This window comes from Chaetodon auriga, chromosome 1, assembly GCF_051107435.1.
Source record: "Chaetodon auriga isolate fChaAug3 chromosome 1, fChaAug3.hap1, whole genome shotgun sequence".
Lineage (NCBI taxonomy): Eukaryota > Metazoa > Chordata > Actinopteri > Chaetodontiformes > Chaetodontidae > Chaetodon > Chaetodon auriga.
This window is the reverse complement of record NC_135074.1, coordinates 24,876,744-24,902,421: the sequence shown is the minus strand read 5'-3', so window position 1 is coordinate 24,902,421 and position 25,678 is coordinate 24,876,744. Positions and strand designations below refer to the sequence as shown.

The 25,678-nt window shown below is 40.4% G+C and overlaps 3 protein-coding genes across 3 annotated transcripts; 2 read left to right on the top strand and 1 right to left on the bottom strand.

Annotated features, from left to right (window-relative positions):
* The first annotated feature begins 3,778 nt into the window (after positions 1-3,778).
* Positions 3,779-13,824, top strand: ace2 (angiotensin I converting enzyme 2). Its single transcript, XM_076738482.1, has 18 exons — positions 3,779-3,964; positions 4,071-4,229; positions 4,388-4,481; positions 5,903-6,046; positions 6,354-6,469; positions 6,561-6,666; positions 7,519-7,616; positions 7,769-7,941; positions 9,054-9,280; positions 10,144-10,288; positions 10,433-10,531; positions 10,905-11,027; positions 11,237-11,415; positions 12,652-12,710; positions 12,803-12,900; positions 13,013-13,129; positions 13,433-13,627; positions 13,722-13,824. Exons 1-18 carry the CDS (start codon positions 3,779-3,781, stop codon positions 13,822-13,824), a joined length of 2,421 nt encoding a protein of 806 aa, XP_076594597.1.
* Positions 13,825-14,500: 676 nt separating this feature from the next.
* On the bottom strand, positions 14,501-19,797 carry LOC143325253 (uncharacterized). The gene is made up of 7 exons (XM_076738212.1): positions 19,704-19,797; positions 19,473-19,591; positions 17,557-17,653; positions 16,851-17,220; positions 16,460-16,585; positions 16,177-16,316; positions 14,501-15,475 (listed from the first exon to the last, which is right to left on the bottom strand). Exons 1-7 carry the CDS (start codon positions 19,713-19,715, stop codon positions 15,257-15,259), a joined length of 1,083 nt encoding a protein of 360 aa, XP_076594327.1. The 5' UTR covers positions 19,716-19,797; the 3' UTR covers positions 14,501-15,256.
* A 1,474-nt stretch (positions 19,798-21,271) lies between these two features.
* On the top strand, positions 21,272-25,494 carry LOC143332469 (uncharacterized). Its single transcript, XM_076754058.1, has 10 exons — positions 21,272-21,349; positions 21,741-21,954; positions 22,716-22,900; positions 22,991-23,206; positions 23,644-24,067; positions 24,251-24,372; positions 24,473-24,712; positions 24,842-25,003; positions 25,166-25,255; positions 25,336-25,494. Exons 2-10 carry the CDS (start codon positions 21,747-21,749, stop codon positions 25,492-25,494), a joined length of 1,806 nt encoding a protein of 601 aa, XP_076610173.1. The 5' UTR covers positions 21,272-21,349; positions 21,741-21,746.
* Positions 25,495-25,678: the final 184 nt, after the last annotated feature.

Below are 25,678 nucleotides of genomic sequence, written 5' to 3'. Positions count from 1 at the left end.
TGCGTGTTGAGTCTGCGATCATGGGTTGCCTCCGTGCAGCGTCAAACCAGCCGGAGCGAAAAGGAAACAGCGCTCGGAAATTCCAAAATAAGACCCTGCGGTCCAGTGGAATTCTAAACAGGGATGAAGGGGAGGTCTTCAAAATTGACAGGTGATGCACACAACATTGGCGTTAATGACACATGAAACAGCGACACACAGAGTGTCTTGAGAAGGCCCGTCTTTAACTACATAAATATTGTTTCATGCCCAGTCTTCGCCGCCTTCAGCTTTTATTTGTTAGGCCTATCCTCGCTTTTCCGGTTTTATTGTGGTTGTTTTTGTGTGGGAAATTGATGCAGCCTGGCTCTGTGGCCTGAGCAGTGTGCAGGCTGAGAGGATGAGAGAGAAGAGTGAGGTAAAACCCGGACATACGGATGTGTGTGGACAGGGAAGAGCCCTAAAAATCATCCTACAGCCACAAGTTTCTCATCATGTCAGGACTCCCTGCCAGAGGAGTGTTTTATTAGAAGATGCAAATGTATTTGCTGTTTGACCCTGGCGTGGGTAAGAAGGTAGCGCTGAGGAAAATCGATCAAATCTGTAAGAAAAATGGTCCACCTGAGGCGCCAACCGCTGGACCAATGGAGGCTCAGATAATCCAACCCCAACTTCAACCTAAGAATTTCATGTAGTTTATGACAAAATTCCCTCTTTCTAGCAGTTTTTTTTAATAAGAGTTTGTTATATTTAACCTCAAATATGTAACATCACTGTGTAGGATAACATACTTAGTGCATTTCTTTGTCTGTGAATGACTTCGTGGCAAACAAAAGGGACATATAATAGTTCATTTGAAGCCCTTATAACATATAAAACATGTAATATCTCCCAGTTTGGTGCAATAACACTGCTTAATGATTATTTCTTTATTTTGTCACCTTCATCAAATAAGCCTGACATGATTGTGGCAAATGAGGGGGTTACCGCTTCAGTATGTTTCTGCAGATTCATTTCAGATGTGGGAAGAAAAAATATCAATTCAAGTCATTTTTTTTTTTTTTTTTAAAGTTGATTTTTCATTGTTTTCCACATAGAGCAGTGGGACCCCAAATAATGATGAAGCACAATGAGGGTCAAAAAAGCACAAATGCACAAATGTCATTGTTTTTACCTTCTTAGACACTAAAACCATCCTCAGCCAGATGTCAACCTCGCTTTCAAAAGACTTTAACGATGGACCTCTGGAAAAATAACCTAACCTAAAAAAACAATGACTTCAGTGATATGGACAATTTGTGCGTCATTGGTAGTTTTCTTATGTGTTGGTACATTTTGTCTCAAACAGTGGAAGAGGTAAATTGATGATTAACAGGTCTGTTAATCATCCAGCCATAAGAAACATCTCAAAACAATCATTTGATGCAACACACACACTTCACTGTATCCACCTGAGTCGCTTCATTGCTAAATTGTAAGCTTCTCCGCAAAGGTTCACCTACAGCAGGAGCCTGTACTGTAGCTCAGCGATGTCCAGTGAACAGATTTTTTTTGCTGAATGTGAGAGAATGTGATGCTAATCCTGACTGTTGTGTGTTTCATTCACAGTGATTAGCCTGTAGCCTCTAGGCTCAGGCTGTATGTAGACATGTCCGCAATGAACTTGCTGTTGCAGCAAATTTGAGGCAGCACAGATTGACAGTAACCTATGACGGGCCTCACTCTGAGCTGCGAGAAAGACAAGCCTCCAACAAACTATAAAATGCTCCATATTTGCATCACAGCAAATAATTAAGCGCGCAGTGGCGGTTTATAACGAGTGTAGGAAATCTGATGGTAATGAGAAATATTGTTAGTTATTTGCACAGTGTGAAATTCTGAAGAAGATGATGATCATTGCTTTCAATTCCATGAATTAGACTTTTTAGAGCTAATTAGACTGTTTATGTGTTGCCAGAGGACCTTTTTCCTCAGTGTCTCAAATCTGCACAGAGAAGTCAACTGACAGTGGACTCAGCAGGGGCGGAAAGTAACTAAATACATTTACTCAAGAACAATTTTGAGCCACTTGTACTTTAATTATATATTACCATGTAAGGTAAATTTATACTTCATAACTTTTTGGAGTCAAATATTGCACTTTTTACTCCACTGTATTAAGGTGGCAGGTGTTATTATACACTGCAAACTAAAGACTCTGCACATGCACAGGGGTGTTTTCAGTCAGTCTGGCTGATTTAACCTCTAGTCAGGTGTAATTTAGCTGTTGCATGGTGTCACTAAACGTTATGTACTAATAAGAGCGATAACAAGGCACTATGGGCTGTCTCAGTGACCTTTGTCACGCTGTCAGGGCTCACTGGGGCATGGCTGTATGGAAAGAAGGAACAATTACAGCAACCAGTAAAGCTTTTAATGTGTGCATGGGCGTGGAAGTTTTATTCAAGAGTGGCAGACTTGAATAAATGTGAATCTGTCCTTTAAGGGGCGCGATCATACCCACCGTTTCCACAGGAAGGCACTGTTGCATCAAGGTAAAGTTCCCAGAGATGAAAAACAGGTGCACTTCCTTTGAGGGTCTTTGCTGCTCTGATGGAAAGATTAACTAGGATAGTGCCACCTCAAAAGCACGAGTTAATGATTAATGAATAAAATCCAAAAAAAACAAGCCTTCATCTGCATTAATGAGTGTCAGCCTAAGACATGAAGTGACAAAGTGAAACCTATCGAACAAATTCTTGCTCTGATTTTATGTTGCTGCTGTGGATAAAATGACAAAATGAGTCATGTTTTCATTTTCTAGATTTGTTTTAGTAGATTATTGATTAATCTGTAGCAGACAAAGAGAGAGAATTAAATAATCTTTTAGTGTTGGTAATAAATCTAGACAATAAACCTTGCCCTTGTGGCTGATTTCTTATCAGTATATAGGGTTTAACAGTGCGTGACTTGCATTTTATCTGCTTCTAGGAAATACACCTCCATCAGATAAGGAGGTTGGAGGCTCATCTAAGGCTATTGTTTCCTGTTTCATTGACATTTTTCGCCCCAAAGGGTCATGTTTGTTTAACAGATGACACTTGGAGTAAAGCAGTAGAAAGTGCACATAAGCAAAAAACTTTTTTTTTTTTTGTGCCCAGATTAGGTTTCAGTTCTTCTTTGAATAACAATGATAGTAAGGGCTTGATTCATGTTGAACTTTTCCAAAGTAAGGAACAAAAAGTAAATCATTTCCAAAACATTAAAGATTAAATTAGATAAAGTAATTAAAAACAACCACAACAAATTCTAGTGGCTGAGAAAAAAAGATTAAAATGAGATAGAAATGAGTTTTAAGAAGAGATTTAAAGAAGATTCGAACCGAAAAACCTGTTTTTCTTCCACATTTTGCTCATCGTTTAATGTTTTTAATGTACTTCAAGGTGTAATGTTTGTACGCTGGTCATCCTGCTCTCACTAACAACAGCAGGCTCTTGATTTTGTGCCAAAAGACTTATGTCTTATTATGTCGACAGACTGCACTTATTCACTGACTCAACACGAATCTTGCCAACTGTATGTTGGTATGTGCTGTATGATGTGTCTATTTTGTGACTGATAATGTACCAGATTGTAACAGAGACGTCCCCTTACTGTCTGAAACGTCCTATCTGTAAATGAAAACTCGGATACACCCTCGGTTATGACTCTGCTGTCCAAAGGCCAAGGCAGCGAAGGTTATTGAAACTGTATAACAAAGCACAGCATCCGTCCTTCTCTGAGTTAGTTTGTGTGTGTGGATGGAGCTGAAGCAGCCGAGATGTCAGCTAGGATTTTTGTAGCGTTGCTGGTTGTGTGCTGCACTGTTTCTGCGCAGACAGAGACGGAGAAGGTGGAGGATTTCCTGCAGAATTTTGAAGAGGAGGTCACTCCGCGTATATACAACTACTCACTGGCATCATGGGCCTACAATACCAACATCACAAAGGAGAACTCAGACAAACTGGTAAGCGTTCGGAGACCTTTAAAATACAGATCATGTGCTCACAAAAACAGATGTGATGTGGGTTACTGATTTCCATAACTTGATGTGTCTGTGTCATTCTACCCAGTCAACAGAGGGGCAACTTTGGAGCAGTTTCTACACCACCATGTCAGAACAGTCCCAGGTATTCGACATCAACAAAATCACAGATCCAAAAATCAAATTACAGCTCATCTCCCTGCAAGACAAAGGCTCCGGTGCCCTGCCCGCGGATAAAGCTGCACATGTAAGACTTCTGCTGATGATTGTTTGGATGTCTCTTAAAATAAGCTGTGTTCACATTTGTAAGTTTCATCCTCTGAGCTGTGCAGCTACGGTGGTTTTGAGTTCATTCTGCCACATTAACATTGTGTTCTTGCGTTTGTCTTTTAAACCCACTTGCAGCTGAGTAACGTCTTGAGTCAGATGAGTACAATCTACAGCACAGCGACTGTGTGTCTCATCGACGACCCCCTCAACTGCCAGACTTTGGAGCCAGGTACACTCTGTTAATAAGGGCCAGTTATGGCGACGTGGCTGCCTGCTACTGTTGGCCAGAGTCAGATAAAGCAGTTTATAATTAACTGAGGGGAGGAAATTGTCTTTTATTAAAGTTTTTGAACTGAGGTTATCTAATCCTTTGAGGGAATGATGTTATGAACATAGCTATGAACAAAAAACAGGTTTGAATACCAACATGTTTTCACTGGCAGAAGGTAACTAAATACATTAACTGAAGTACAATTTTGAGGCACTTTACTTGATTTTATGCTACATTATACTTCTACTCCACCACAGTTTAGAATGAGATATTGTACTTTTCACTCCTCTGCATTTATCTGACAACTATGGTTACAAGTTACTTCTCAGATTAAGACTTTACATTAACCACTGTGTGATGATCTTATAAACGCATCTTAGAGTTTTAGTCACCTTTATTGAAACTTTTTGGTGCGTGGCCCCTGACAAAAAACAACAAGAAAACACAATATATTAAAATCAAATAATAAAACCAGTGTCTGTTGGGGCCTGGGTCTACGAGAAAGAGACAGTTCTCTTTAAAACTTCTCAGTTTTTCTTTCTTTTAAATATGTGTTCAAGGCCAAAGAGGTAAAGTGATCTCATTTTCAACAAAACAGCAAAAAATACAGAAAAGTCCCAAAAAAACAAAAAATAAAAACACATTTAAACACTTTTCAAACTTCATATATTGTACTATTATCAGGTACGGCCCATTTTTCTGCAGAATAAATGTATAGATACTTTTACTTTGATACTAAATTCTTTTGTATGATGTTTTTAGAACGTCATGTAGGTACTTTTACACACATCTAGCATACAGTTGTAGAAAGAAGTACTGAGTATTTTTCACAACAATACCACCATCTGAAAATACTCAGTTAGGGGTAAAAGTCCTGCATTCAGAATCTAACTAAGTAAAAGTACAGAGGTATTGGTAGCAAAACATACTTTAAGTAAAAGTACTATTAATTCATAATCGCTCCTTTCATGAGTATATTATCACTGATGTGTGTGTGTGTATATATAAGAGCATTTTAATATCAGATACATTGAAGTGAAGCTCATTTCAACGGTATAAACTCCTCGATGTGTAACATTTTATAAACTACTGATCACATATTTCAAATATAAAATCTTAAAGTAACTACTAACTATAGCTGTGTGATAAATGTGGTGGAGTAAAAAGTACAATATTTCCCTCTGAAATGTGGTGGAATAGAAGTAATCAATTACTCTAACACAGTAAATGTGTGTAGTTACGGTCCACTGCTTTATCACATTTGTTTCAGTGCAAACTTTCTCCTCTCAGTTTGTCTTTTGGCAGATTTGATGAAAAGACTTTTCTCTGAGATGAATGAATGCGCTCTGTTGCTGACTTGCGTGCTCCTCCATTCACAGGCCTGGAAAACATAATGGCCAACAGCCGAAACTACACTGAGCGCCTGCATGTGTGGGAGGGCTGGAGGAGACAGGTGGGGAAGAGGATGAGGCCTCTGTACGAAGACTACGTGAAACTGAAGAACGAAGCTTCCACGCTAAACGGTGATACATCTCAAAGAAAATACACCAGCATTTTAATATGTGAATGACAGAGAAGCTGCAGTATGACCGTGGTGCTGGTGCTTTTGTTGATTCTGTATGAAAACCTATTGTAGCTCAGGTAATTACTGCGCATCCTTATCATCCAGTGGAAATACTAAGACTTAAAGTTTATCAACGAACTGTATGGATGTAAGGTAATACTCTAGATTGTGGATGTGTGAAGATAATGTCTGATAAGACAAACACACAGAGCTGATAGTGTAACCTTAACCCTCTGTGACACACACACACACACACACACTTACAGGTTTTGAAGACTATGGAGCTTACTGGAGATATAACTATGAGACCATAGAGGAAGAGGCTCAGTACAAGTACACCAGAAATCAGCTGATGGAGGACGTTCGTTCTATATACAATGAGGTACAGCTACTTTCCGTCCGTGCCAGTGGATTTTATGTCTCATGTTTCAGAGCGGTCGTAATTGAAGGCAGTAATTTATTGTTTTTCACAGATCCTGCCTTTGTACAAGGAGCTGCATGCCTACGTGAGAGCGAAGCTTATGGAAACCTACAAAGGAGACATTGAACCAGACGGACCTCTGCCAGCCCACCTGCTGGGTACGTTCAGGAGTTTGGTCAGGACTGATAATGAGACCAGGGACGTCATTACAAATGTCAGCCCTGCTCACATCACCGTCCCATTTACTTCATTTCTTTTTCCTTTTCCTTCTGCTGCAACAGAAATTCATTATAGCTGAGAAGCAAACGTCACGTAGTCATCAGGATCATGAGATTCATTGCCATTAAAGATTGAAGATTCTAAGCTTTATTGTCATATACAGACAAACGTACAATGAAATTCTTTGCTCATCCATAGAATATAAATAAAAGTCTAAAAGAGGAAGTTAGAAAACAAGAACACAAGAAGAATGGGGCAACGTAAATCCCTTTGCTAAATATAAAAATAGATATTATTATTATTATTATTATTATTATTATTATTATTATTATTATTATTATTATTTATTGGGAATACTTTATTTATTCGAGAGTAGTTGTTATGAATTATATTTGGCCTTTCTCTATATTGAACTCTTTATATAATATTGCATAGAGTTTTATTACTATTAAGCATTTAAAGATAAAATTTCAAAGCAAAAATGACAATTGTGTAATCAGTAATAAAGTGATTACGTGTAATAAATCAGAGCAGTAAGATTTGACAATTATGTAAGTTTGAAGCCCCAGTCCAGGACCTGTGTTTGGCTCCCTCTGTTGTCCAGGTCTACCACTGCCACTCTGTTGAGTGACAGACTGAGAAGTGAGAGTTCGGTTTATGTGGATCATGTAAATATGCCAAATCACCTTTAAATGGATTGCTACTCTGACTGTAGGAAGAACATGTCAGTGAGTACTTAGTGAACAGAGAGTGAAAAATGTAAATTCATTGAGCTCTTTTTGATCATTCAGGTGACATGTGGGGAAGATTCTGGACCAACCTGTACCCTCTTACAGTCCCCTACTCTAATAAACCCAATATCGATGTCACCAACACTATGGTGGAAGAGGTACATTATGATTTATTTGATTCTGTTATTGTGCTTGTATATTAAACACAATAAATGAAATACAACAAAAATATGCATGCAATGAACTAACAAGACATTTAAACCCACCGTTGGAGCTGAAACCGTTTACAAAAGGTCACCTTGAATTTCAGGGCTGGACTGAACTTCGGCTTTTCAAAGAAGCAGAGAAGTTCTTCATGTCTGTGGGCCTTTACGAAATGTTCCCAAACTTCTGGAATAACTCCATGCTGGTGAAGCCTGACGACGGCCGCGACGTGGTCTGTCACCCCACAGCCTGGGACATGGGAAACAGAGAGGACTTTAGGTAGGATAAATCCACAGTCATCACACACACACACGTCACACACACACATATGGCTCTATCTATGTATGTAGTCGTGCTGACACAAGTCAAGAAAAGAGCAAAATCGAGCCAACTCTCTGATACTGAAGTTGCTGACTCTAAAATAAACTTAGAGATTGATTAAGAGCATAAACCGTATTGTCATTCTTAAAAAGCCTCCACATGTGAGAATATTTATATGGTTTTTTTGTGCTGTGTTGAGAAGAGTAACTTATCTATAGATCAGTACATTAGTGCCATAAATATGCTGGAACAATGATATTGTTCAATCTGAGTCATTCTTTCCTGCTGATAAAGATAACAAAGTCAAATATTAATCCATACGATTGCCCAGCACTCGCTGTTTTGAGTGTTTGCCCAAATGCAAAATATAACTCACTTTACAGAAGTGGTTGGAAGTGAGTCAGTTTGGGTTAAAACGACTGAATAAAACATGCTGTATGGAGAGAGCAGCCAGAACATGCTGATGTTCAATCGAGCAATCCTAGAGAGCATCATTAGATACAGAACTACAGCGTGATTTGACGACCTAACAGTGCAGGTGAAAAGCAGGATTGCCAGCATGTACAAAAACAGCGATGACAATAACAGGAATAAAGCAACATGAGCCCACACAGAGCCTTCATGAAACAAGCAACAAAAATCATTGTGGACTCTCAACATCTCCTTTGCTCTGAATACAAACCTCTGCCACCAGGAAGTGGACTCTGGGGCCAAAGTGCAAATCAAACCGCTTGAAGCTATGATTTGTTCCGGCCTTCATCAAGCCGCCGAGCTTCAATGCTAAATTTTAGTGCGATAGAGCAACGTGCAGTAAATACACAGGCACTGCAGTTCTTAAGAGGGTTTTTATGTGAAGCATTGTGTCATGTATGTTTTTACCAGTTTCCTTAGACAAGAACTTGATTCATTTTATTGAACTTGGGTTTTAGTGTTTGTTACATCTGACTCATCAGAAACATGTTATTGAGCTGACTTTTTTATTGGTACAGTATATCTGATATGGCATCAGGGCACGCCTGGGTCACACATTGTAACTGCTGACAACCACACTTCTCCCGCCATGTCCTCAGGATCAAAATGTGTACCGAGGTCAACATGGACAACTTCCTCACAGTGCACCATGAGATGGGTCACAACCAGTACCAGATGGCCTACCGTAACCTGTCCTACCTCCTGAGGGACGGAGCCAACGAGGGTTTCCACGAGGCTGTCGGAGAAATCATGTCCCTCTCTGCTGCGGTGCCCTCACACCTGCAGAGCCTGGGTCTCCTGCCATCCGACTTCACTGTCGATAACGGTACTATTGTTGTAGATATCCCTGACAATTATCAAACCCAAGAAATATTGATTCTCCAGAACATTAAAACTGCTATAATCAATAGTTTTTTAATTACAACGGATGAAATGACTCTGGCCCTTTTATACCTACTTTTTCAGGTGTCTCACTTGTTTTCCTGGGCTGAATGAAAATCAGTCCAGAAGCTGTTTGCTAACTATGAATAATGCCAGAATAAGAATAATTAATGCACTTTCGCAATTTAGCTACAATAACAGCTAGCACTAGCTAACAGCTATCCATGACCTAACACAAAGACATGAATGAATCAGATTTACGAACCATGAGCTCATTCACACTCTGTCACCCACACAGATAATTCAGCGGCTGAGCAGCAGCTCAGTGTTCCTTGTGCAGTATGTATAGAAATCACAGCAGCTGTTTGTCCTCGTGGCCTTAATGAGACAGAATTTCAGTAGAATTTTAGTGTAACTTTAGCTGCAGTTATCGCGAGGACAGAGGACACAGACCATGGATCTGTTAGCAAAGTCAATTACACTGTGGGTGGAGAATAGTTTCGTCTTGGAGAGACAGATGTGATTGCACATTTTGAACATCTGGCTAGAAAGCATCTCAAACCACCTGCAGAGGCTCAATGGTTTGAGCAATGAAATTTCTTGGATGCATTTACACTTTTTTTTTTTGAGCTCGGATAGCCGTCTGATTCGTGGCTAAAGAGCCAGGTGTTTCCCAAAACAGGGCTAAAAGAAGAGAGAATATTGGACTTTTCATCATGTTGCCAGAGGCTAAACTTCACTGTATTCTGTCTGCCGTCTGCTAGCAAGTAAGTTCAGCACAGTTTTTTGTGTTTTTTTGTCCTACAGATACAAATATCAACTTCCTGCTGAAACAGGCGCTCACCATCGTGGCCACACTGCCGTTCACCTACATGCTGGAGGAATGGAGGTGGCAGGTGTTTGCAGGGACCATCCCCGAGGATGAGTGGATGAAGCGCTGGTGGGAGATGAAGTAAGACCTATATGAAGCATCTGCGAACAATCCAGTCAGCATGCAGACAAGGGTTGTGGTTTTCCATGTTGTGTCACCTCAGCGGCTGCTTCGCTGCAGGACTGTGATCACAGCATCAGTGCTGACTCTCTGTTGTCATGACAGGAGGGAGCTGGTCGGGGTGGTGGAGGCAGTGCCAAGAGATGAGGAGTACTGTGACCCGCCTGCTCTGTTCCATGTATCTGGTGACTATTCCTTCATCAGGTAACACTCGATTTCTCAAAATCAGCTTTGTTAGATTAACATATTTCAGTAAAAGTTGGTGGAAGGTTAAGCCAAGGAACAAGAAACATTGGTTTTGGTGCAGAATCATTTCTTAACTTTTCTGAAAGCATTTTTGGAGGTTTTTGCTATATGTGTGTGTGTGATGCAGGTTCACTTGTTTTGTCAATATTAACTCATTTTGCTCTCTTATTTTCCATTATACTGTTCAATCCCAATGAAATGAACAATCACACAACTAGTACTCAGCTTTAGTGGGTGACTACTAAAACATAGACTCAATAAGTGTTTGTCTGTGTGTGTGTGTGTGTGTGTGTGTGTGTGTGTGTGTGTGTGTGTGTGGTTGTGAATGCAGGTACTTCACAAGAACCATCTACCAGTTCCAGTTTCAAAAAGCGCTCTGCGATTTGAAAAACCATACAGGTCCCTTGTTTTTATGTGACATCACTAACTCTACAGACGCAGGAGGAAGGCTGAGGTAAGAACGTCTTCCCGCTCATCTCTGGAGGCTGTCACTTAATCAAATGCAGTCGTTTGGTTATTCTTGTGATAAACCTTTACATTTTTGATTTGGATAGTCCAACTTTCCATTTTCTCATTTCTGTTTTGCTGTAGGACATCATTTTACACGACTTCGATACACATTCCAAATAGTAATTTATCATCCTGATTAATGTTTTCTGTTAGGAGTATGTTAGAGCTGGGACGGTCCGAGTCCTGGACCAGGGCTTTGGAAGGGATCTCTGGTGACGTTAAGATGAACGCCAAACCCCTGATGGAGTATTTTCAATACCTTCATGACTGGCTGAAGGACGACAACAAGAAACACAAGAGGACGGTCGGCTGGAAGTCAGACATGAAGCCATGTGAGTGTGAAAGTTACTCTTGAAGATTATTACCAGTTAAATCACTTTTCTGACAGGAACATTTCGGCATGTTGGTTAATATGCTCATTTGCTCTCTTGCTTCTTGCTTGTTTACTTTCTTACTGTAGTCAAGCGTCACATCGGGTCACGTCACAACCAAAAAACCCCACAATGTGTCGCTTTTACATTTTGCTTTTTGTACAGATCGAAGAGAAGAGATATAATGTCTTAATGAGCGAGTTTGAGTTGCTGGCGGGTGGAATTTGTTACCTTTGGACAGAACCAGGCCAGCTGTTTCCCCCTGTTTCCAGTCTTGTCGCTAAGCTAAGCTAACCACCTCATGGCTGGAGCTTTAAATTCACTGTGCAGACATTAGAGTTGTGTTGATCTTCTAATTCTTGGTTACAAAAAAAAAAAAAAAAAAAAAGCAAACACGTGTCTGTTCACCTTTGTTTCATGCACAGCAAATTTATAAAGGTTGAGTGTTTTCATGTACTTCCAAATCACCAAAAGCAGTCAATTGAACACTTTTGTACAGGTTTGAAAAGTTGCCCCAGAGGCATTTAAACTCTCTGAGTGGACAAACAACTCTCTGGTCATTACGCAACAACTGGGACTAAAAAAACTTGAATGATGAAACAGTTGCTGTGACACTGAAGTGAAAAAAATCCCTGAAGACATTTTTAAGGAAGAGGAAAAAACACAGACTTATGTCACTGGTGTTTTCATGGCAAATATCTGCATGAACAAACCACACTCATTTCCTAGAAAGTTTTTCCTCTGTACTCCAAGTTTCATGGCTTGAATGACCAGTGTATAAAATTTAGCGCAGTCTATTGCCAGAAATAAGAGAAAATAAGAATCACTGTTACCTAAGAATGAACTCGTTATATCTACACAGTGAGCAGATCCTCTTCCGCAGAGTCCGCCATGTTGCACCACCATTTTTCTGCAGTAGCCCAGAACAGACAAGCCAAACACTGGCTCTGGAGAGCACCTTTCGCACTTTTTGCAAGTTTCGCAGCCACTGTAGGTTCTTCTCAACACTTAAAAAGGGAGGGTGAGCAAGTGTGTTCAGGCGGTAGCAAACGGCAGGCTCAACACGACATGACATAAAATCCGGCTCCTTTCAAGGCCCAAACAAAACGTGCTTTGTAACTGGCCACGTAGTGGCGCTGCTGGTAATGTATTTCACTGTCAGGCAATTGAATTCATGATTTTTTATGTTTTTCACAGATGCAAAACATTCCATCAAAGCCAGACTAAGTTTGAAGGCTTCCATGGGCGATAGCGCTGTGAGTATTAATCATTACCAGAAGTGTTATTACTTCGCATTGCAGTCTGTTTGATACCAAGGCAAATATTAATCAACTAAAATCTGTTTCAGTATGTCTGGAACAAAAACGAGATGTTCCTGTTCAAGGCCAACATTGCGTATGCTTTGAGGCAGTACTACGCCCAAAGGAACCAGGACCTTCCCTTCACGTCAGTATCAACCGCCACGCCACAACTACCACCACACTTTTTGCTTTGTTTTCCTCCGACTGTCTTTTGTCGCCACATTTACTTTAGAGCTTTTCTTCGTTTGCACCTGCAGATCAGAGAACGTTATCTTGTATGACGAGACTGAGAGAGTCTCCTTCAACATCAGTGTCACTCATCCAACATCTCCCGCCATATTTATCCCAAAGAATGAGGTGGACGCTGCCATACGGTGAGACAGCAGCTTCATTCAACACACAGATGTGTTTTGATTACATACAGTATCTTCCAAAGCACTGAGCGCAATATACTTGTTTTGTTTCCTAAACAGCTGTAGTTTCCAAGCTAATTGAATTCATTTTGCAGGATTTTTAGTCACGCCAGCTCAAAAGTTGCCCGTGAAGCTGTTCTGGCAGTCGACTCTTACTCTGTCCTTTATTTAACTTCTAACACGAGGAGTCATGTTCAGTTCCTTCCTAATAAAATTCATATCATCTGTGTGAGCAATAATAAACCATTTCAATACTGATCCCAGGTTATATCGAGGCCGAATCAACGATGCTTTCCAACTGGATGACGGCACGCTGGAGTTTGAGGGGATCCTACCAACACTGGCCCCTCCCGTGGAGCAGCCGGTGGTGGTCTGGCTGGTGGTATATGGGGTGGTCATGGGAATCGTGGTGTTAGCAGGCATCTACCTCATCGTCTCCGGCATCAGAGAACGCAGAAAGTGAGTTAGCTCTCCAGCCCGAGCACATTTCTGCCATATTAGACTAATTACCTGCATGACTATGAGACGTGTCATGTTTTTTGTGTGTTTGTAGGAAATCCACAGCGGCCAACATGGAGAATCCATATGATGAAGACAGTAAAGAAAAAGATAACAAAGCCTTTGAGGACAGTGACGATGAACAAACCGGATTCTGAACGTCATCAGCATAACAGCTAAATGTGTGTATGTGTGACAAGTTTGACTCTTAGTCAGTTGTACAGTGAATACTCTTGTGTAGTTAATTGTAAAAATAGTACACTTAACTGTAAGTATACCAAGTACTTGAAATATACTTCACTTCTCTGAAATTCACTTGACTTTGTTATTTGGAGACATCATTAGGTGTCAGTGTATTAAGTATACTTTCTGTAATAAGATGAACATTTACCTCTTACTTTGTGTATACTTCAGTTATATTAAGTATTTTTGACATATTAATATACCTTAAATAAACTGCAAATAGTTGTTTTATACACAAAATGTAAGCATCATACCTGAAGTTGTACTTTAGGTTAATTCATGTTCTGTTTCAAGTAAGTCTATTTCAAAAAGTATATTTAAATGATCATAACTTAGTGTCTCAGAATAGCACAGTCAGGTGCACCTGTGCAAGTGTAGGCAGTAGTATTTTAAGCTGTACTCTGTATATTTCATTAAAACACACAATACACATTCAGTATGTCAGACATGGCACAGTTAAAGTACACAAATCTTAGTACACGTTTGAGTACAATCAAAACATATTTAGAATGTTTTAATAACACCCGCCAATGTGATTTAATTGTATTAGTTTCAAGCTTTATTAAGTGTCATGCTGCTCAAATTCAGGACAATCAAGAGAACGGGAATTGTATTTGTTTGTATTGTTAATATTTAATATTCTGTGTAATATTTGATGGTCAGACATTTTTGTAACACTGTTTGATACTTTCACTTGTTTTAAAATATCAAATTAAATGTTGCTAATTCATAACAGGGAGACAGATGCATAAGAAAATGGACTAATGCAAAAGAAAGTATTAACTTGTTCATACCAACACACCAGTCATTAAGAACTTCATGCTTACACTCGACCTATGTTTATAGTTTATACCATATGTAATTTTACTCACGTAATCTCTTAATAGTGTACTGTACATTAGAAAGTGTTAAATAAATAAAGTTATTATCACATCACCTTCCTTTATATGCTGTGTTTTTAATAAGACTCACATCTTGAACACAAAATATTAATGTTTGTATGAATGTGTCAATCTGTATGTATCAGATTGAAAGGTCACTTTAAAAACAAAAAAACTGATTACCAACAATGACACCACATATCAAAGCGTGGTCCACACAGACCCACAAAACATTTTTTGAACTATATTTATAGTTGTATGATACATATCTACGCACTTCTGCAATGGCAGAATTTGACGCGGTGACACTGTTTCTGTCAGTGGACCAGGCGGCTCAAACAAACGAGCTCCTCTCATGTTTTTCTTTTGTTTAACATCATCTTCAAGCCCCAAATAAAATTCATGGGAGAATTTTAAACGGACTTGACTGAGAACTGCGAGTACGTCTGAGGAAAGCGATTCTCCATCACTTCTGAATGATGATGAAGAACGACTGCTCTTCCCTGCCTCCATCCAAAGTCCCCATTTCCACCAAGTCTCTGTTGACGATTTGGATGAACCAGCCAAGATGCAGCGCCGACTCAAACTTCCGCTGTTTCGACCGGTCAGACTTCATGTAGAAGACGAAAGAGAGGGCGGTCTCATCGCCCTTGGAGATCTGCTTCAGCCTGTTCTTTTCGCAAGTCTACAACAACAAACGTGTGGAGAGCACAGGTTACATGATTTCTTTGCATTCAAGTATCACAGTCATAATAATCATCTTGTTGAACTGACACATGAACAAATATTCTATTAAGTATTCTGTACATGGTTCCCAGGTAATGAGCTATGGTTGTGGCCCTGGAACACGTTAGCTCTACCTAATTAGCATGCAAAAGATTGTAATGAGATCGGTGCTGAACTCGGTAGATTCATATTTCATTTTCTTTGGGAGTCACAGGATATTAAGGAATGGTGGAAGAGAGAAAGAAATCATGGTTTGGTTAAATTTGAAACAAACCTCCTACTTATCGTCCCATATGTAAACGCTATTCTTACCATGTTGTCAGCACCAGACATACCTGCAGATCATGCATGACTTTTGCTCTACCGCCATCATCAGGTCAAAAACTGAACTTGGCGTATCACCAAATACCTGCTGTGCTTTCTCTTTAGTGCCAATTAGCCCATTTAGCATGCTAACATGCTAAGCTAACGTTCTACTTCTAAACAGCAGCATGCTAGCATTGTCACTCTGAGCATGTTAGCATGCTGAGGTTAGCGTTTTAGAGCAAATCACATTAGAGCAAGCCATTTTATTTATTATTTATCTTTTAAAAATCAGAAGTGCTGCGGCCTACACCTTCAGCCTGTGTCTGTGTCCTCTCTCTCAGTTACAGTTATTACCTCCACTTGCAGGAACACCTTCTCTCCTTCCTTGCAGCACCTGAGGAAGCAGTTGGACCCGGTCAAGTTTAGGACCACTGGCATTCCTCTGAAGATCCTGTCCACAGTGTTCGACTTGTATGAGTAGATGGTGATCTTCTCTGAATGCACAAGAATCAAAAGAAAATTAGTACATAATAACGAGCAGACGAAGAGAGTGTCTGAGATTAAAAAGTCACCTGTGATTACAGCAGTTTGTATGATTAACGTGGTGACTACGTGTATGCTGCCATGGATGACAAACCTGGATTGGGTGAAGCATAGAGGGTCCTTTGGGAACAGAGACCTCTGAGGTATTGGTGAGTGACCACATGTTCAATTGAAACGTTGGACAGCTTCTCCTGCCTGAAAATTCCACTTCCTCGAGGAACTTAAAGTGACACAAGGAACGAAAACCAGGGGGTGATTTCGCATCAGATGGTTTCATTTAAATAACAGGTCAGGTCATTAATTTATTAAAAAAAAAAATCAGATTTATCTTGTGACCCTTAGGAGCGAGCCTGAACCTTACGTTGGAACCACTGAACTAAACTAAACTGAAAATATTTCAACCAACTATAACAATAAATAATAACTGACGAATTGACTATGTGATGAAGATTATTAGCTGTAGGATAACAGAGACTAAAACTCACTCAGTGTCACTGTGCTGGAATCTGCCACCACCACCACATCATTCAAGGTGCATCCTGTCCCATGACACCCCTGACAGGGGCATGCATCCTCGCAGCCCCTCCCTCTCACCACGGAGATGCTGGTTTTCGTCATTGAAACAATGAGCAGATCCCCCCCCTCCCCGTTCTCCTCATTTTCAGCTTCGCAAACATCCTCCTCGTCACCCACATCCTCCTTTCCCTCACCCTCCTGGCCATCCTCCTCATCCTCCCTCTTCATCTCCATGCTGAAACTGAGCACTGTGGACTCCTTGGAGACAGGATGTAAGGTGTCCTCTGGTGGGCAGGACTGATCAGTGTGCCATTTCATCCTGCTGGCCTTATGCAACGTCTGAGGACCAGAAGGAGGGGTAAATATATAGTTTTACAAAGTGTGTTCTTCACCACACATTATGCCGTCTTGTGTAATGTTGACTTCTATCCAGTGCAGTATAACATAAAATACTGTTAGTGTAACATAAACATCAACAGTTAATGTTCACCCAAACTTTTATTTTCATTCAACCTGACGACGAACAGATTAAAAACAGGCGCAGCTCTCAACATGAGGTAAGTTCAAACAACCACACCTGCATATTCAGCCTGGGGAAAGTTTTCTCTGAAAATAATGAGGAATACTTCTATGCAGCAGTGTGTTCTGGAGATGCTGTGAAGCCCATGAACTCACCAGCATTGGATTACCCTCAGCTAACATTTCCGCCACCTCCTCAGGTGTGAGATCCTGCAGGTCTATGTCGTTCACCTGCATCAGTTTGTCTCCTCTCCTGAAGAAACAGAAAACATATGCAGCATATGCTTAAGTAAGGGTTTTTATTGATAACTCATAGCAATAATAATGTTCGAAGTCATATAGAAAAAAACTCTTGTTTGCCATTTGGCTGGTGTATCTCCACCTGCAGTGTAACAGACTCTGGAGTGCTGTAAGACATGTTTTCTTTGGAAAATAAAGAAACTGCTGTTATTTTTCTCTTAAAACTTGTTTCACTTGTTTGAACAAACCGGATTCTGAACGTCATCAGCATAACAGCTAAATGTGTGTATGTGTGACAAGTTTGACTCTTAGTCAGTTGTACAGTGAATACTCTTGTGTAGTTAATTGTAAAAATAGTACACTTAACTGTAAGTATACCAAGTACTTGAAATATACTTCACTTCTCTGAAATTCACTTGACTTTGTTATTTGGAGACATCATTAGGTGTCAGTGTATTAAGTATACTTTCTGTAATAAGATGAACATTTACCTCTTACTTTGTGTATACTTCAGTTATATTAAGTATTTTTGACATATTAATATACCTTAAATAAACTGCAAATAGTTGTTTTATACACAAAATGTAAGCATCATACCTGAAGTTGTACTTTAGGTTAATTCATGTTCTGTTTCAAGTAAGTCTATTTCAAAAAGTATATTTAAATGATCATAACTTAGTGTCTCAGAATAGCACAGTCAGGTGCACCTGTGCAAGTGTAGGCAGTAGTATTTTAAGCTGTACTCTGTATATTTCATTAAAACACACAATACACATTCAGTATGTCAGACATGGCACAGTTAAAGTACACAAATCTTAGTACACGTTTGAGTACAATCAAAACATATTTAGAATGTTTTAATAACACCCGCCAATGTGATTTAATTGTATTAGTTTCAAGCTTTATTAAGTGTCATGCTGCTCAAATTCAGGACAATCAAGAGAACGGGAATTGTATTTGTTTGTATTGTTAATATTTAATATTCTGTGTAATATTTGATGGTCAGACATTTTTGTAACACTGTTTGATACTTTCACTTGTTTTAAAATATCAAATTAAATGTTGCTAATTCATAACAGGGAGACAGATGCATAAGAAAATGGACTAATGCAAAAGAAAGTATTAACTTGTTCATACCAACACACCAGTCATTAAGAACTTCATGCTTACACTCAGCCTTGGAAATATAAAAAAAAATATGAAGTAAATTCCCACAAGCAGAGGTAGTATCTTCACAATCTTTCTTTTTTAATAGTCAAAATCAAAAAATATTAAATTTGCTATCATGTATGAGAGAGAAAAGCAGGAATCACATTTGAGAATCTGAAACCGGCAAATGTTTGGGATTTTTGAATGATAAATAACATTATTGATTGATTATCAAAATAGCAAATCATGCATTACTATTTATGAGTGCTATCATAAAATACAATGGAGAGTGGAAGAATATCGGAGTAGCAGCCATTCTTCAGTTTTGTCCTGCTGGAACCGTCTTAGCTTCCAAATCATGAATTAAAACACTTATTTTTTTTACTCACCTTCGTTTTCTCGTTAATAATCTCTTTTATCTTTTTGTTTGTGCCTTAATTGACAATGATGAAATTCAACAGTTGTTATAAACTTTACTTTTTGCATGTTTTTTTTGCCATGTCATTTGTTTTAATGTCTTTTCTGTGTCCTGTGTTACGTTTTTAATTCCTTTAATTATGTGGTTTTTTACATTTAATTTCACCTGTACTGGGAAGCGCTGCTTGAAAAGTGCTGTACAAATAAAATGTTTCTTCACTGTGTTCTTGTAATAGTATGACACAATAAATGCGAGTGTCTTATACCTGGCAAAGGCTTTTGCTCCACTCGCCTTTTTGTACTTCACCACATTTTTCACTTCATACTGATGCTTTCCTTCATAGATCTGGTGGACGATCAGTACGCCTCCCTCAACCAGAGAATCCTGACATTTAGGAAGAAATGAACAAACTTAATATCAACCAATACACACAATGACATCATTTTAAATGTATCTCACATGTAGAGGTGTTCAGATTTGAGATTTTGTCACCCACCTTCAGATCCATGGTGCCAGCTGTGATCGCTGTTGATAGTGCCAAAGACTGAAGTGGACAGCGGTGACAGCGGCGCTCTCTTTTAAGGCTCTCGCTGTGTTTGAGCTTCTGCTTTGGACGAACAGAAAGGGAAGTGGGAATGGGGGTTCATGGATACAGTCATGAATGGGGAACTGATGTCAGAAGAGGAAGTCAGTGAAGATTAGTAAATCTTAAATAAGAACGGGGACACAGCGTACATCTGATTTGTTAGAAAAGCAGAACTAGAGACAAAGACAAGGCCAGAATTCATCAGTTAAAGCATTTTATGTAGATTTTCTTACATGTGAGCAGCAGAGGTCTGACAGTAACAACACTGTTACTGTCAAAAACAGCATAAAGACACAAATTCCTGAGCAGAGAGAAGAGGAAATGACAGCTGTCCGGTTTACAGTATGTCACATTAAACATGGGAACTACTAGAAGAATCTTACTTCCTCTATCACAGTAAATAACTCTGTAGCAGAGAGTCAACAGTATCATTTTATAGTAAGCATGTGTCTGTAATTGACTGTCTCACGAGAAACGGAAGCCACAACTAACGGTTCTTCACAAACTGTGACGTGTTATTGTATATTATAAAACCACTAATGGTATTTTTATTAAAAGGTAAACACGGTAAAGAATAACTGCTTTTAGAGCTTATGTGTCTGACTTTTTACTTTTACGAGATTGAGGTGATCTGCTGTTTATGAGTCCACCCGTCCAGTATCTAAAAAGCAGGTGTGGTTTTGTACAGGGTTGAGAGTTATCAGGGGATGTGAGCAGATGTATTCAGTGGTTTAGGTGGAAAACCCTGCCTGGGCTTGTTCCTCCACACCAGTGTACACATATGCATAAACAAAAGTCTATAAAGAAGAGTTTGAAAGCATTTGGGGGAAAAAAAAAAAAACAAGAAAGTGGAGCTTGTCATAAGATGTTTTTGGTGGAAAAATCCCCCACTGGACTTTTCTAGTACATAAACAAAGCTATGTTTAGCTCGATTGTTCCTCGTCAGCACACATTGGTCATATCCTTGAGGTCTAATAAACATATTGAGGGCATTTCCCTCCTTGCAGAGAAGATTTTGTTGTAAGATTTGGAATTGTAGCAGTCTTCTTCTTCACGTTGTTGGAGATCAGCAGAATAGCCTGGATCCTTGCGTTCCTGCATAATGTACAAAACAGGGACCGACAGTCTCCCAAAGCTTTGTATGTCATGGACAGATATGACAGCGTTGTGCAGCTTCTCATCCGACTCCTGTAACTGGATGTCTGGATGACGGTGTTTTTATTGGTGTAACAGTATTTCAATCTCAATGAGACTTAAGGAAAAGAAAAGAAAGAAAAGGCGTTCATGTTACAGTCGTTTGTGCGCACATGACTGCAAACTGCAGTGTTTTGATACTGCAATGGGTTGTGTTACTAAATTTATACACACACACACACACTGAAGCTATTTCCAGCCAGCTAAATCTGTAGAAGCTGAGGTGGATTGAGTTACATGAGGGGCTCACACTACTGTCGCAAAACATCGGGTCGACTGGGGCACACTGCTGTAGGTCCAGAGCTGAGATACCGACCACGTTTCACCATCAGCTCGGAGGCCGACGATCCAAACTCAACCAGGTACTGAACATGAGATTCTGCATGATGTGTGTGTGTGTGTGACCGCTGAGGTTTTAACTTCTTCTCCAGAGTTACAGGAACAGCTCATTCACAGTTCAGAAGAAAAATATGATAAAACAAAAGAAATATCTTCATATTTTATAGCGTTTATGGATCGTTGTGGTGTTCCCTGTGGAGTGCCGTCGGTGTGTTTGTGCCTCTCAGTTTGAATTTGAAATGAATGCTGTACTGAACACCAGTAAAGTAAACCACCACCGAGTGAAAGTCACATGCTGCAGTTTAAGGAAGTAACTCTGGGTTCTATGAGGTTTTGAAAGTGCTACAACTCGCCTTCCCACACTTGTTTTCATGTCACATAACCTTTCCTCTGCTGTCTGTGTGGGTGTTTCAGATAGTGATGCTCGATGTGTTAATAATAGGGGGTGGCCCTCATGCTCTGACCCTGGCTAGCTTGCTATCGAACCCTGACCCTGATCCAAACTCCGACCCTGGACACGACTTACCCATCTCCCCCTCCTGCTCGGACCCTCCAAGGCCGCAGCCAAACCTGGAAACATCCAATATGAAACGCTGCAGTGGCAAGAAGAGGAGGCGGCGAACAGCTGGTAAACTACACTCAATGGTTCAGCTTAAGAATTTGTTGAAACTCGCAGGAGCTTTTTATTGGCCAAATTCATTGGGAAAATATTTGGCAGATTATGAAAATAATGGTCAGTTGCAGCCCCATTTGCAAATCAACATCTCATTTAAAATAACCATAATTTAAAGTCACTGTCTCACAGTCATGGTGTTGATTTAGTCAGGCATAATTTAAATTATGATTAAAAAAAAAAAGCCTTACTGAGTCAGTGAAACATTTAATTATTATCTCATATTTTGTGTAATTTTTCTATTAGTTGCTCAAAAATCTAACTTTAAATGGGCTCAAATCATCATTTTGACATCATAATCTAAAAAAACTGAGCACAAAATTTCTGATTCACGAAGAATTTCTTATTATTTGAACTGAAAGTCGTCATTTTGACTACCAAGAATGTATCATATAATGAAACAGATTTAGATGTTGACTTAGTGTTTCATAATGTGGCTTACTCTTTCACTTTGTAGGTTAGTCTTTCCAAACAGTTTGGCCATATTGTTTAATGAATTTCTTTCATTTATTCTATTTGAATCGCTCAACAAATCAGACATTTGGGTGGCGATTCAGAGGTCTGGAACCAGGATATGTCAGTTTGCTTTCAAAATAAAACACTAAATCAATAAATGTTCATCACTGTTATTGTTTGTGAACATAATCAAATAAACCTTTGCTTCCTCTGTGGCCTCGTAATTCACATCATATGTGGTTTGTGATTGGTCTCTGCAGGCGTGACACTGGAGGAGCAACTAGCTAAGTCAACCATATCAGAGAGGGTCGTTTGCCCCCAGCTGAGTCTCCGAGTGGTAGATTCCTATGGAGAGTGGGCCTCGCTGTGGGAGGGCCAGTTCACAGCTCTGAACATCCCTCATCTGCGTTCACACACACTGGTGCACACAGATCCTCTCAACAAGGTACAAACACAAACAAATTCTCCCGAGGTAGAGACGAGGAGGGTGGCTTGGTAGGGTTAACAGAATGAATGTGTATGTTTTCCTTCACAGAAAGCACTGCAAGAGTTTGTTTTAAAATATAATCGTTCTGCGGAGCTTCACAGTCTTCCAGACCAGGTTTATATTCTGGATGAAAATGCATTTTTCAATGACATGAGGCTCGGCAAGAAGGAGAGGAAACGGCTAAACATCACGTCAGCACTCAAGAAGAGTTTATCCTTCAGTCTGCCAGGACCCAAACTAAGTGTGGATTTCTTTAAAGATCAGGTGTGTGTACATGTGTGTGTTCTGCATGGTATGTTACCATGTTAGTCTGCACTTAAATGGCATGAATGTCTTTAAAAACACTGTATTAATTACTCATGTCGTCACAGTATTTCTAAATAAAAGAAACAAAAAGCATGCAACGCTGCATCTCAATAACCATTGTTGTGGTTTGAATTGTGCTTGATGCTTGTTTGGACTCATTTCTTAATTATATTTGAGGTCAAATATTTAAAACTAAAGGACAGAAAACATTACATTACCTCTGAAATTACAAGATTGATGTCTTCAATAGGAATGAAGGGGGAATTGTTGGTTTTGGTCTTCATTTAGATGAAAAATATGGAATAATGCAAACATTATCCTTTAAGCAGCATGTGCGCCTTCATCTGAGCATTGCTGTTACCTGAGTTGTTCAGTTGGTGACTGTGAACACACAGGTGAAAAGATACAACCTGGACAAAGTGCTGGTAAAGGGAACAGTGGAGCACATCACCCCTGTGATTGAGCACGAGGAAGAGATGGAAGAAGGGAAAGACCGGACAAATGTGAGAGACAGTGAGGCCACGAGAGCGCCTGAAAGGAAAAGAGTGAAATATTTTCAAGTCCAACTTCAAGAAGGCATCGTCCTAAAAGCCCGCCAGGTCATTATGGCAACAGGTCCAACCCGTGCCCAGATGGCAAACATCCCTTCATGGGTGGAGAGCATTGGAGAGAGCTACCCAGAGGACCGTTTGCAACACACAGTGCACCTTATGCACCAGCTGCCGACTGCCCGGCAAAAACTTCAAGACGCAGATTGTAGAGAGAGAATGAAAGAGACCTTCCCCGATCGAGGTGAGTCAGATTCCTCCAGCAGGTCACGTAACATCACAGAAACACAGAAAAGCTTTGCAGGGAACCCATGTGTCAGAACCTTCAGAATATACAATAATACTGTGCTTTCACCTGAGATGTGCGTGCTTCTGCGGACTTCAGTGGCTTTTTGATCCTCGCTGCAACACTTTCCTTTACAACCACTGTATGTGTGTCTAGAACTGTGTGTAGTGTGTGAGGCAGGGCAGAGGGTAATGGTAGTTGGTGGAGGTCTGACCAGCGCTCATGTCGTCTCAATTGCCCTGCAGCAGGGTGCCAGCCATGTGACATGGGTGATGAGGAAGCACCTGCAGGTCTAGTGACAGTGTGAAACTGCATGTAGACCAACCATAAAGAATGGATACACCCGTCTGCCTGCGACACATGTGTCAGTCTTCACTGTTTCTTCTGCAGTTAAAACAGTTTGACGTGGGTGATGTGGAGAGCCTGGTGGGTCGTTACTCCCACATGGAGCACGGCATCAAGATGGACGGCCAAGCCTACCTGCGACAGTTCTACAATGAGCGGAGCCTCCACAGACGGCTGGCTATGATTCGCCAGGCAAGGAAAGGAGGGGCCGTCACCCCCGAGGCCTACATCCACCTGCAGCCATTCATCCTGAGTGGACGCGTGGACGTGAAGACATACTGTCAGGTACATGTGCATCACACAGGGTGTAAAGTTGAAGGTAGTGAGTGAGTTAGGATAAAGTCAGATCACGTGAGGTAAGATGATCTCAGGTAACATGTGAGGTTTTTGCCTGATTCTCATGCAACTGTCCAGGTGAGTGAAGCCAGCTGGTGCTACAGGAGCCAGGCCTGGAGTCTTTCCCTCAGCTCTGGGGACCACTGGACGGGAGATATGATCTGGCTCGCCACCGGCTGCAAACTGGATGTCAAACAAGACCCGTTGCTTTCTGAAGTGATGAAGGAGTTCCCCATTCAGGTGGGTTTGACACAGAACAGCCTGCATTAAAATGGCTCAAAGGATGGCGAGATAACAGCAATGTGTTCATTATTCACACCAGCTGTATGCGCTCTATTTTCATGATGCAACAAGAAAATACCGACAGCTTCATGAAATGTGTTTGCTTGTCCCCCCATGAAGGTGATCGATGGTTGGCCGTGCATATCAGAAAGCTTACAGTGGGCAGAGGCGTGCCCGCTCTACCTGATGGGGCAGTACACCGCTCTTCAGGCAGGTGTTCTGTACAGTGTTCTGCTCTCAACAACAAGCGGTACAATTATTTCACCTTTAGCCTCTTTTTCCACACACAGGTTGGGCCTCATGCTGTGAACCTGGCTGGCGGACAGGCCGCCAGCATGCGGATCGCCAAGGACATCATGCGCCGTCAGCAGCAGGACGATGAACTGAGTGGGGAGAAATCTAAAACTGAAGAATATATTCAACAGATGCGAGGCTTATTATGGCTTTAGCCTGAAGAATTCACATGTGTGCGAGCAGTCGTCTGTTCTTTGCTCGTGTGGACTTTAAATAAATGTTGTTGTTGTTGTTGTTGTTGTTGATTTCTAAGCATGAATTACAAGTATGTTAAGAAAAGTATAATGACATGATGGCATCACCTAATCTGTTTTACATCAGTATGACTGACCAGGAAAC